The following is a 12,884-nucleotide window of genomic DNA, read 5'->3' as shown; positions in this document are numbered from 1 at the left end:
AACGTTCATTTTGAGTTACGAGTAAATCGACATACAAGCTCAGTCCCGAAACGAATTAAGCTCGTATCTCGAGGTACCACTGTGCAGTAATGCCTTGAGATACGAGCTTAATACGTTCTGGGACCAAGCTTGTATGTCGATTTACTCATATCTCAAATCAACCCACTGAAAAAACACCAAAAAAACAGGATTTGGGAGTGGAAAAACATTTTTATTTGTTCTAATTTGACATCTACTAACAAAGTAACTAATAACTATCTAGTGGTTATGATGTTGAATACTAAAAAGAGACATTATTCAGTACAATGTGGAGTGCGGGAGGGGAGAGAGAGAGAGAGAGACTTTTTGCACGGCAATGCGCTCGTAACATAACATAAACAATATTAAATGAACTTGGATTATTATACAGCCACACTCAAAAATAAATTTAATCTACCGTATTTTCACGACTCTAAGGCGCACATAAGTCTTAAATTTTCTCCAAAATAGACAGGGCGCCTTATAATCCAGTGCGCTTTATATATGGACCAATACTAAAATTGTTATCACGATAAAATAAAATGAATCAGTTGATAGGGTACACCGACTCTACTATTTTCCCGTAGACAAGGTATTGCGCAGTGACTGCTGGGATATGTAGTAGTTCTTTTGTCAATACACCCAATGGATTGTGGCCTGTATACATCGACATCAATACAGCTTGACAAAGCATGGAAAGCACTGTTGGAAAAGTTACGCTAGCTACCAGCTAGCTACTATTTACGAATGGATTGTGGCCTGTATACATCGACATCAATACAGCTTGACAAAGCATGGAAAGCACCGTTGGAAAAGTTACGCTAGCCTCCAGCTAGCTACTATTTACGAATGGATTGTGGCCTGTATACATCGACATCAATACAGCTTGACAAAGCATGGAAAGCACTGTTGGAAAAGTTACGCTAGCTACCAGCTAGCTACTATTTACGAATGGATTGTGGCCTGTATACATCGACATCAATACAGCTTGACAAAGCATGGAAAGCTCCGTTGGAAAAGTTACGCTAGCTACCAGCTAGCTACTATTTACGAATGGATTGTGGCCTGTATACATCGACATCAATACAGCTTGACAAAGCATGGAAAGCACCGTTGGAAAAGTTACGCTAGCTACCAGTTAGCTACTATTGGCGAATGGATGGTGGCCGCCTGGACGAACGTATAAAACTCAGCGTTTTCGATGACTCGTTTGGACAATTGTTCAATTCATACACAGAAAATGAAGACTTTGATTTTAGATGTGTGATGATGACATGAGTAAGTTGTAAAATGGCTAAATAAAGTACAACCAAACTCAGTTTTCCTTCCGTTGCCTTTTTAAAAACATGTTTTTAGCGTGTGGGTGTTGTGTGCAAGGACTATATATCCCAGCAGTCACTGCGCACCGAAAACCGGAAAAAGAGTCTGGGGCTGCTTCCGGTAGCCAGCGCTATTGCGGTTAGATATTCATATATAATATATAACATATATGCGTCTAAAAAAACGGTGCGTCCTTTGTGTGTTTAAAATACAGAAATAGCACTCGTTACTGACACTGCGGCTAAAAATCCGATGCAGCATATAGTCGTGAAAATACGGTAACCTTACGCTAAACTTAATTCTAATTTTGTTTTTACATTTTTTTACCTTTCTTCTCCCAGGTTGGTTCTTTTTGCCCGCCTTCACCCTGACTTTCAGCCGGAGTTTTTAAAAGGAACCCATCAAGGGTTGTTTGCTTTTGTCTTCGCTTCAAATATTCCGAAAATGACGCACACAAATGTCCTCACAATAGGATAATGCACGACCACTTGCCAACTTGTCCATGTGCCTCTTTTCCATAAAATGAGAAAACTGTTGCCACTTCGCTAAGATGTCTTTGATTTCCTTTGTTGCGAGGCGGTCCCCTCTTCCACCTCCTCCTCGCCACTGAGCTCCCGCAACGCTCCGCCCATTGTTTGAATGTATCTTTAAACGAGGGAGTTGCGGCAAGAAAGACAGTGTATTGAAATCATAAGCAGCCTATCTCATATGCTCGTATCTCAAAAATTGTCTCGTATCTCAAGGCAAATATTTTCTCGGAATTTTACTTGTATCTCAAATATCTTGTATGTTGGGCACACGGATATCAAGGTATTACTGTACATAAATAGTCTGGAAATGTAATGTGAAAAAAAAGGAAACTCATCATTGGTAGAGCTGGCTGGCTCGATAGCACCCTTTGTTCTTTTTTTTCTCTATGTGGGAAGTGATTTCCTAAAATGATTTCATTCAAACCTAAATTAATTTGGTGTATATTTCAGTGACATATGCAATTGGAAAAACAATAATTTCCAGTTGGAGTAAAAAGCATGATGCTGTGCAAGAGGAAGTTTAAGGATTAAGGTTTATTGACCTGTAGAAGATATCGGGTCGGCTCACAGAAGTGACACAAAATCACCTGTTTCCAAAACTTGGAGAGGGCAGGTAACTCCAGAAACAGAAAGCAAAGAAGGGCCAGGCTAACCACACACAGTTGTAGACACTTAGCTGATTACGAGACAAGCATGCCATGCTGAGCACTGCAGACAGAACCCACCAAAATAAAACAGGAAATTACATAAATTAACTCAGCTGACTGCGACCTATAATAGTACCCCCCACTCCAGGTCCAACTCCTGACGAACCAGGCTGGAAAGAGGCTGACCGGTCAAAGTCCTTGTCCTTGGCCTTGTCCCCAATGAAGGTGCCGGGAATCCATGATATTTCTTCAGGGCTGTAGCCCTCCATTCCCTGGTTCGGGACAGCTATAATCTTCATGACGGTGTACACCGGACCGCCATTCACATTCCTCAGCGGAGACGGGATGGGGGTACCAAGAAGCTCTCCCTCACCGGCTTGAGGGAGCTAACTTGGAAGGTTGGGTGGACCCGGAGAGACGGGCAGGTCATGGCGGACAGAAACAGGGTTAATTACCATGGAAAGGGACCCACAAACCTTGGTGCCAGATTCCACCCGCAAAGGTAAGTCCCTGGTGGAAAGCCACACACGTTACCCTGGCCTATATCTAGGCATCACCGGCGATCTGCCCCAGCCTTCATGTGAGCGACACCCCGCAAAACTCCCTCCAGAACTGTGCACGTCATGCAGGCTGCCACGTCCTTGATATTTTTGGAGAGACCTCGCCGAAATGAGTCCCACAAAGCTGCCTCATTCAATCTAGTTCCTGCCAAGGCAGCCCCAAACCAGATGGCATAATCAGCCACACTGAGCCTTCCCTGCCGCAGGTTCTCCAGGGCCCACACTGCCTTGTATTCAAGGCCCACCGGTCAAACACTCTTTGGAGGGCTGGGCTGTCATGAAATGCTCTACTGAGCTGCAGACAGGGGATCCTCTATCCAACTCCATGGTCGCCTATTCAGCTGATCGGCCTGTTAGGTAAGAGACCATGAAGGCCAGATTGACCTCGTCAGTCCCATATGTTTGGGGAATGATCTTTAAATGACGGGCGCAGTGAAACAAGAAGGTGCAAGGTGGGGGAGTGCAGTACTTTGGGACCCAAGAAACATCGACCGGGTGCAGGAGGAGAAGGTGGCGAGGCAGTGGAAGGACAGGGGTTAACTACTGCTGCCGATGAATGATGACCAAGCAAAAACCGGACTCTTTGTCTCAGCTGCTGGATCTGTTGAGCCACATTCTCGTTCCCACAGCGCTGCTCCTAGGATAGCTGTTCGAATGCCGGACTAAGAGCATTGAGGTGTTTTTCCTGCCTCTTCAGCTTGACTCACTGGGCACCCAGGGCAGCTCTCAGATTTTCAACCTTGACTGAGTCCATATTGACCAGTGCGTTCTTTTTATTTTACACGCTTGATCAAAAGACACGTGAAAGTAAAGAAACAAATTGCAGCATCTTGTCCAGTAAGAAAATGTCCAAACATAAATAATGAGGGTTTTTTTAAATCGGGATGTATAATTTTGTTTCTGAATAGAAGGACACATACAGCCCCAAAACATGAAGCTCCCACCACCAGACTGTGGGCAAGAAACACTTGTCTTTGTATTCTTCACCTAGTTGCTGCCATAAGGTGGCTTAGACCAAAAAGCCGTTTAATGAATATATATTATTCATTAATATACGCATCATCTCACATGGCTCAATGTTTGTGACCCTCGCACTAGACCGCAACTTTCCCAACTACACCCCTTTTTACTCGTAGGAGGAATGGGTGTACTACACAGCCCTGAATGACTACTCGTTATATAGAGAGCACAAAATTGAATTAATTTGCCTTCAGTCTAGTCAAGATAGATCCTCTTTGTTGACCAAAAATTTCAGCCCCTAAGGTTAGCCGGAGATATTTCCCTGAAATTATGACCAGATTGGTTACAATCCAAATCCACTCTTTTCTGTATTGCACATGAACTGGGTAAATTATTTTCAAGAAAACCTATAACCTTTTGATTCCCATAGTTTGTTTTTAATTGATTTCTAGTTTATTACCAACAATATCTTTCTTTTCAATAGGTTCATTTCGCACCATTTCTTTTAGAGGTTTTCCTGTCTGAGCTTGTTGATGATGAACTAGGCTCATCAAAAATTGGAAATGGAGTTGCGGTCATCAGTTTGTCAAAAAGGACCAACAAACTGTGGGAGCATTTGTCAATAAGCACATGTAAGACATTGATTTCATCTAATGGATTGTCATAGTTTTTTACCTTGAATTTTATGAAGTGTAGTGACTAAATTATAGGGAGAACATAGGCAATCATCAAACCTGGAAACTTTTGATTTGCACGTGTTGTCTATTGCAACAGCGGATAATAAGTAAAAAGGGACAACGTTTGATTACATTGTAAAATCCATGTAGTACGTAAAAAATGGTTAACAATATATATTGATTGATTGTTGATTAGTTAATCTCATCTCATCTCATTTTCTGAACCGCTTTATCCTCATTAGGATTGTGTGGGGTGCTGGAGCCTATCCCAGCTGCATCCGGGCCAGAGGCGGGGGACACCCTGAAATCGGTGATCAGCCGATCACAGGGCACAAGGAGACGTACAACCATACACAGTCACACTCATACCCAGGGGCAATTTTAGAGTGTCCAATCAACCTACCATGCATGATTTAACCACGATATTTGAGGGATTACTGTATTGAGATTGAAAGATTATATTTTTTAATTTAGGTACTTTAAGATCAATTTTATATATCTATACAGAATATAATGGAAGAATTTACTTTTTTAATTCTGGCTTTAAAGTCAGAATTCCGACTTCATTCTTAGACTTCTGACTTTAAAATCAGAATTGAAGCCGTAGAAAATATAACTTTTCAAATTAGTTCATGAACAATTATTTATTTACTTATTTCCACATTTTAAAAGTTTAGGAATAGCAATTCAAATGTTTTTGCAAATTATGACTCAAAATTCATCTATTCTTTTGACATACATATATTCTGTACCTGCACTGTTATTCAGATGATAAAGAAACAAAAACAGAAATCCGAGCAAGAGCTCTGTCCAAACTACAGGAAACGCTTTCTGCTGAGGCCAAAAACAGAAATGAGAAAAAGCATAAAGAGAAGAAATACGCTCTGAAGACAATGATGAATGTAAGAAAGACTGATTTTTCATTTATTCATTTTCTGAACCGCTTTATCCTCTATAGGGCCGCAGGGGGTGCTGGAGCCTATCCCAGCTGACTTCGGGCCAGAAACACAGATTTTTTTTCATTTTCCATACCGCTTATCGGCACAATGGTCATGGGTTGTGCTGGAGCCCATCCCAGCCAACAACACGCACCACACGGCGGACACCCTCAACTCATCTCTCATCATCCTCCGCTTATCCGAGAGGTCGGGTCGCGAGGATAGTAGCTTTAGTAGCAAAGCCCAGAATTCCCTCCACCAGTCACTTCTTTTAGCTCCCAAGGCATTCCCGGGCCAGACGGGACACATAGTCTCCCCAGCGTGTCTTGGGTGGGCCTCGTGTCCTCTTCGCCGTGGCATGTGCTCGAAAGACCTCACCAGAGAGGTGTCCAGGAGGGATCAGATGAGACAACCCATCTGGCTCCTCTCAATAAAGTGGAGCAGCGGCTCTACTCCGAGCCCCTACTGGATGACCAAGCTTCTCACCTTATTTTTAAGGTAGAGCTGGGCGATAAAACGATAACAATAATTATCGTGAAGTATTTTTTGTCAATGATAATATTAAAAACCTTTGATAAAAATTTGATAATTCGAAACTGTAATTACACCACCCGACCATGACAGCGAGCGGAGGCGCTTTTGCGAGATGAACGCTAGTTCCAGACCAACGCTCAGGAGAAGAACAGGATGGTGAGGAAAAGTGTTTTTAGCATGTTAGCAATAGAGGCTAACACAGAGCATGAACGCAATAGGACAATTATACGGCCAAAATAAGCGATTGTGAGATGCAGGACAACACACGACCTGACCCACTTAAAGATCCAAGTGAAATTCTCCCTAGCGTTTTATTTCTTTCTTTTTTTAATGCCTCGTACCTGTGATAAGAGCAGCCTTATTGAAAATGTCCTTAACCCACTGTCCTCATTTGAGGACAGCCTGTAATATTTTTCTTACTTGATATCCCATTTTATGTAAATGTTCTGAAAACGTTGCAAAAATCTAAAACTTTTCTTGGGTTAATATGGGTTTAAATGGTTTAAGTTCATCTAACTTTTTTATTTTATTTTCTGTAAATGGTCTTACGTGAACTCCTCCACTTAGGGAAGAACCTCATACCTCATGCAGAAAGGGCACGCCACCCTTTTCCAGCTGAGGAATGTGGTATCGGATTTGGGGGTGCTGATTCTCATCCCGACCGCTTCACATTTGGTTGCAAATTGTTCCAGTTAGAGTTGGAGATCGCGGCCTGATAAAGCCAACAGAATCCCATCATCTGAAAAAAGCAGTGATACAATACTGCGGCCAACAAACCAGACCCCTGCAATGCCACAGCTGCATCTGGATTTTCTGTCCATCAAAGTTATGAACAGAATCAGTGACATAGGACAGCCTTGGAGGAGTCCAAGCCTCACTGGAAACATATTCAACTTATGGCCGGCTATGCGGACAAGACTCTGACACCGATCATAGGGAGACCGTACCCCACATGTCCATCCCCACTGTCGACTGCATTGATGGTGCACCACTCACCCCTCCTGAGACATTGGAAGGTGGACCAAAATCTCCTTAAAGCCATCCAGAAGTCGTTCTCCATGGTCTCACCGAACTTCTCCCATGTTCAGGTTTTTGCTTAATAGACCACCAGAGGCCAGCTGTTATCCATTAGCTTCCTCCAGAGTCCCGCCGGACAAAAAAGCCCGGTAGGACTCCTTCAGCCTGAAAGCGGCCCTTAACACCAGGGTCCACCTGTATGTTCTGGGATTGCCACCACAACAGGCACAGGCCACCTTGAAGCCCCAGCCCCGGTCAGGCGCTTTGGCAATAGAGGTGTGAAAAATGATCCACTCGGACTCAGTGTCCCCCGCCTCACACTGGGCATAAGAACACCTCTGGAGGTGGGAGTAAAACCCCTTCTGACAGGGGACTCTGCCGGCTTCTTCCCCCACCATCGAAGCCAACTCACCACCAGGTGGTGATCGGTTGACACCTCCATCCCTCTCTTTACCCAACTGTCCAAGAAATGTGGCCGCAAGTACGATGACATGACCACAAAGTCAATCATCGAACTGAGGGCTAGGGTGTCCTGGTGCCAAGTGCACATATGGATACCCTTATACTTGAATATGGTATTCATTCTTGTCAATCCACAGCAAGCGCAGGAGTCCAACTGTAGACCACCACTCGAGTTCTGATCAGGGAGGTCGTTCTTCCCAATCGCGCCCCTCCAAGTCTCATTGTCATTGCTCATGTCATAATTGAATTCACGCTCATACTAAAATCTAAGGGCTATTTAGACTGTCTTACCAGCCTACATGCAAGATTTTGGGATGTAGGAGGAAACCAGAATACCTGGAAAAAATCCATGTAAGCCTGGGCAGAACAGGGAAACTCCACACACTGAGGACCCACCTGTGATTGAACTCTCGACTTCAGAACTGTGAAGCCGACACACTAACCACTCATCCATCAGCCTACCTTATTCAATTTCACATTTATAATATAGCCATAAGTTCAGTAAAATAAACGGCTCTAAACCTTTTCACAATCCGGTTATATTTTGTTATAGCTTGAAAGTGAAGAACGAGAAAGAATCCAGAAAATGAAGGATGATGAACGAAACAGAACCACGGCTGAACTAGAAGCATGGCAGCTAAAGGAACACCAGAAAGATGAGGAAATAGTGTTGCTCAAACTTCAAACACGGACCAATCATTTCAGTCAAGCAACAGCTGTAAAAGAAAAATCTGAGAATGATGAACCATGTGGAAGAAAGGTCAGGTTTGGTGAGTAATTTCCAAGTGCCATGTTTACATTGCTATAATATAATTCTAAACATTTTTTGTCCATTCATTTTGAGCACTGCAAACAGCAAATATTTTTTAAGCTTTTTATTATTTAATTTAGATAAAAAAATTGTCAGTGAAGCCGAGCAAAAGAAAAAGCAAGTGATTATTCCTGCTCCCAGAGTTCCAGGAAATATTGAAGTGTCGTTCACACCCCGGGTTTTTCCCACAGCACTCAGGGAGTCAAGAATTGAGGAGGAAGAAGAGGTAACATGTTAGTCCAGAATGCCAAATTCCAGAAATTCATGAAAACAAACTTTTGCTCTCTGCTAACCATAGTGGCTGAAAAAACAAGCAGAAGCCAGGCGAATAGTCAATGCAGATATTGAAGAGCTTAATGACCTAAACGAGGAGGAGCGCAATCCTGACTGGCTGAAGGAGAAAGGAAAGTGAGTGAAGTTTGTGCTTTTCATCATTACTTCCTAGTCCCAGATTTGTAGTAAACGAACACACTTTTGTTCCTTCTAGCAAATGTTTTGCTGCGGGAAACTACTTGAGTGCTTTGAATGCCTACAATCTAGCGATTCGAATCAACCGAAAGATCCCAGCTTTGTTTTCGAACAGAGCTGCGTGTCATCTGAAGTTACGAAATTTTCACAAAGCCATTGAGGACTCCTCTCAGGTCAGAATGCAAATGTACTGCAGGTAACCACTGATTAAGATTGAATTGAATTATGAATCGCTTTGCCTATAATTTTACGATTTCTCTCGTATAAGACGCCCCCTGATTTACAATTTTCACTTCCATATTCATGGTTTTAATAGGGAGTAAAATTGTGTTACTTTGAATGAAAAATCTTAAGAGAAATCATCGCACGGGGTATTTCAGAGATACTGTATGAATCGAGAGGATCGTCTGCTGGATTGCACATTCCAAAAGTGTGTTTTCTGCAAGTGGAAGAATTCAAAAGGGAAGTCACGTGAGCAGTACAACCAGGAAGTGTGTCCGTAGCAGTCTAGTTTTATTATACCATCCCTAATCACCAAGTCTCTGGATGCAATAATAGCATGACAGACACATTACACAGGTATCAACGCTGATATTTTAATGATCGCAAGTGAGTGATGACAAGTAGGCTTTTTTGTGTTGTGATAACGACAACAGGGGCCTATGTCCGATTATTATTATTATTATTATTATTTAACTCAGGTAGCATAGTTTGTTTCACAAGGGAATAACGAGGAAAGTAATTTATTTAATTATTAACAGAAGTTTAAGATTCAAATTTGAAAGACAAAAGATGTGATAGATATTAACTGATATTTTTTTTATCGTGCTCACAACTATTCTCATATCACCTGGGTCTACTTCAAATCTAAATGAATCGTCATAAAAAATAAACAAAACAAGCTTTCTGAGAAAATTGTGCTTTTAAATTTTCAAAGTCTGGAGTACTCCCTAAAATCATGTAATAAAAAAATACCATTCATATGTAAATTGAGTTAATCAAGCCTTTGATACTTTATTACATATTGTTGAGGGATGTGTAGTTGAAAATCAACAATGTGATCTCTTATTTTTCATGAATTTTAAAAGTTTAATGTCCTACAATTCTGGAGTCACCCTTGAATGTATTTGATTGAACTTTAGTAAGGACATAGCTTTGCAAGTGGGACAGTCCTGCCTGATTAGTTCATTCAATAATCATTCAGTACCATGTTGCAAACCTCAAGTGTTTAACCGGTTCACGGCCATCTAATGACTGAACCAATGAGGACGAAGAGCCGGAAACTGCAGCTGTAACTAGGGAGTATCTGGTTGATTACAATGTTGTATAGTACATAGCAGTTCTTAGATACTTCAATAGCCCATTAAGAATTGTTTCTGCAGCTGTTCCCACATTCAGGCTTTAACATCAGTCATAGCCTTGAATCTCATGACAGTTGTTCAGCAGTCATTTTCTGTCACAGGCATTGTGAAGCAAGGTGTCAGAACATCAATAGTAGGCAAATACTAAACACTGGCAGCCAACATAGATAAACTGACTTAATCTACTGCCACTATGAAGTCATTAGGGCAACTAACACAATTTATTATTGTGAGAATGCCATATAACATCAAAGCACTCCTCTAATAATGAGTTTATCCTCATCGGTTTTGGTAAAGAGATTTTATTCTCTGAGTCAGAGTGGTGTGTGTCTAGACAGCCACTTATTTATCACAGGGCACATCACATTTACCATCATTCCATATTAAATACATGTAATATTGAAATGGAAAACACCATAGTAGTAATCAAGTTCAGGCTCCTGCAGGTGGGTGGCGATTAACTTTCTGTCCAAGCCAGGTTTCATGATATTGCTGCAAATATATTCAACTGGTGGACAAGACTAAAGTAAATCATTCTCTGTAGGCTCTTGAGCTGTTGACTCCTGCCGTTTCTGCCAATGCGGCTGCCCGAGCAAGAAGTCATGTGCGTCGAGGTTCTGCTTTCTGCCAGCTGCAGCTCTACACAGAAGGTCTGAAATGCGCAACATTTTGAGTCTGTCTAAGCAAGTTGTATATCAAAGCACTGAAATTAACAACCCTTGCATTAAAAATTCTCTCAGTGCATTAGAAATGTACACAAAATGTACACAAAGCATGGATGTTCAAACTGGACTATTTTTCTCAATTTGACAAATTTTGGTCACTATTACTGTTCTTTGCACAATCTAAATTGCCCCTAGGTATGAGTGTGAGTGTGAATGGTTGTCCGTTTCCTCGTGCCCTGCAATCGGCTGGCCACCAATTCAGGGTGTCCCCTGCCTCTGGCCCGAAGTCAGCTGGGATAGGCTTCAGCAACTTAATTTGTAAAGCGTTTCATTTGCATGTGTTCTCTTTAACAAAACGTTTATTTTAAATCTCTCGACTAAATTTATCAGTCATTCATTTTGAATACTGCTTATTCTGTTCAGGGTCGCAGGGTAATTGAGCCTATCCCAGCAGACTTTTTACGGATACAAACTATACCAGGGGTGAGCAAACTATTCCACAAAGGGCCACAGTGGTTGCAGGTTTACATTCCAACCCATTGAGAGGGCACTTTTTCTCGTGACGAGACCAAACCTTACCAGTCGTGCGGCATTTATGATTCTGATAGATCTGTAAAACAACTTCAGGAGCAGGTTAAGAAAGAGGGAGAACAATTTCAAGGAGATAAGTTTATTACCAGACTACAGGATTGGGAGAAATCGAACGGCTGCGAACGCACAGCCTATTCGCCGCGACTCTCTCCGAACGAACAGTTTGTGCATCTATTTATATGTGAAAACATGATGCTGCACAGAGAAGATAACAGAAACAGGGTGTGGGCTGATACGCCTAAACAACTGTAGAGCTGATGTCTTAACAAGACTTGACATTTTTCATTACTCACACCAAACTGATGCAACACTAACAAGCAATTGCAAATAGTGTGTCAGCATATCTTACAATTCCTTCCTGTTTGTGAGTATAAAAAATATCGGAACCTTGTTTGTTAGCGACACTAATTTTGAACAAAATTCTTCACAAATTACTTTGAACTGGAGTTTAGACCGACAAATCAAACCGACAATCATGGTACGTTCGACTGTGGCATCAATGGTACGTTTGATCAAAGCTGAGAAGCAGGGCAAACAACAGGTTAGGATAACAAGCACGAGAGCAATAACAGTTACGAACGGTACTAGGGCTTTCAAAAGAGTCTGTGTCCATGAGCCCGAGAGGAACCAGTCAAGCCATCCTCGTTGCGGAACCGGATCTCCCGCAGTCGGTCCCCTGTATCCCCAAGTGAGCAAGCTGTAGGGTGATCAAGGGGACCTGGACGATGATGGGTGCCCTGGCCGACGGGCTGCAGATCTGGAGGGCCCCTGACCACCTCCAGAACCAGCTATTTGGGCACTCTCCTCCAGCGGGAGTGCACCAAGGTTCCGGGAGGTCCCCTCATGTGGTGGAACACAGAGCGGTGATGACGATGACCAACCACTTCATTCTTGTACTTGTCCACAGTGGGACTGATGTATCCAGGTGTCTCTTCCTTCGATTTTGACGGTGGTGATTTGGACTTCTCGGCCTTGTTGTAGTCGGACTGATGCGTTGACATAGGCCTGGAATCTGGAGTCAATGGTTTCCAGACGTAGTGTGTTCTTTGCTGTTCCTTGACGAGTACTAGGGGAACAGAGCCATCAGGATTATGGAGGAGACGGACCAGTGTTTGTGTTTGAGGGGGACATCCGAGCCCCACACTGGATCATGGTCGTGAGCTCCAAAACTCGTTCATCAGCTTTGACGGTGGTGGCTAACTTGGTGAAGTTAGCGGTCAAAATCACACGGTGAGGTCCTGTCCCAACGTGGAGATGACCAGTACTTTCTTTTTATCAGCTTGACGAGTACCAGGTCGCCTGGGGACAGGACCTTCTGTGTGGGA

At 42.6% G+C, this 12,884-nt stretch overlaps 1 protein-coding gene across 5 annotated transcripts in view; it reads left to right on the top strand.

Moving 5' to 3' along the window:
• Positions 1–12,884, top strand: part of dnaaf4 (dynein axonemal assembly factor 4) — a 119,499-nt gene that overhangs the window by 6,278 nt on the left and 100,337 nt on the right. For 4 of the 5 annotated variants that reach the window (XM_077597467.1, XM_077597468.1, XM_077597469.1 and 1 more), the window contains 7 exons: positions 4,520–4,667; positions 5,481–5,614; positions 8,217–8,433; positions 8,555–8,700; positions 8,773–8,882; positions 8,962–9,115; positions 10,848–10,953. In XM_077597467.1, the coding sequence (XP_077453593.1) occupies positions 4,520–4,667; positions 5,481–5,614; positions 8,217–8,433; positions 8,555–8,700; positions 8,773–8,882; positions 8,962–9,115; positions 10,848–10,953 (1,015 nt within the window). Of the gene's footprint in view, positions 1–4,519; positions 4,668–5,480; positions 5,615–8,216; positions 8,434–8,554; positions 8,701–8,772; positions 8,883–8,961; positions 9,139–10,847; positions 10,954–12,884 lie in introns of all 5 variants that reach the window. The other variant, XR_013299777.1, reaches the window with a different exon arrangement.

Source organism: Stigmatopora argus, chromosome 3, assembly GCF_051989625.1.
Source record: "Stigmatopora argus isolate UIUO_Sarg chromosome 3, RoL_Sarg_1.0, whole genome shotgun sequence".
Classification (NCBI taxonomy): Eukaryota; Metazoa; Chordata; class Actinopteri; order Syngnathiformes; family Syngnathidae; genus Stigmatopora; species Stigmatopora argus.
The sequence above is the reverse complement of the archived record's forward strand: the minus strand, read 5'-3'. Positions and strand labels throughout refer to the sequence as shown.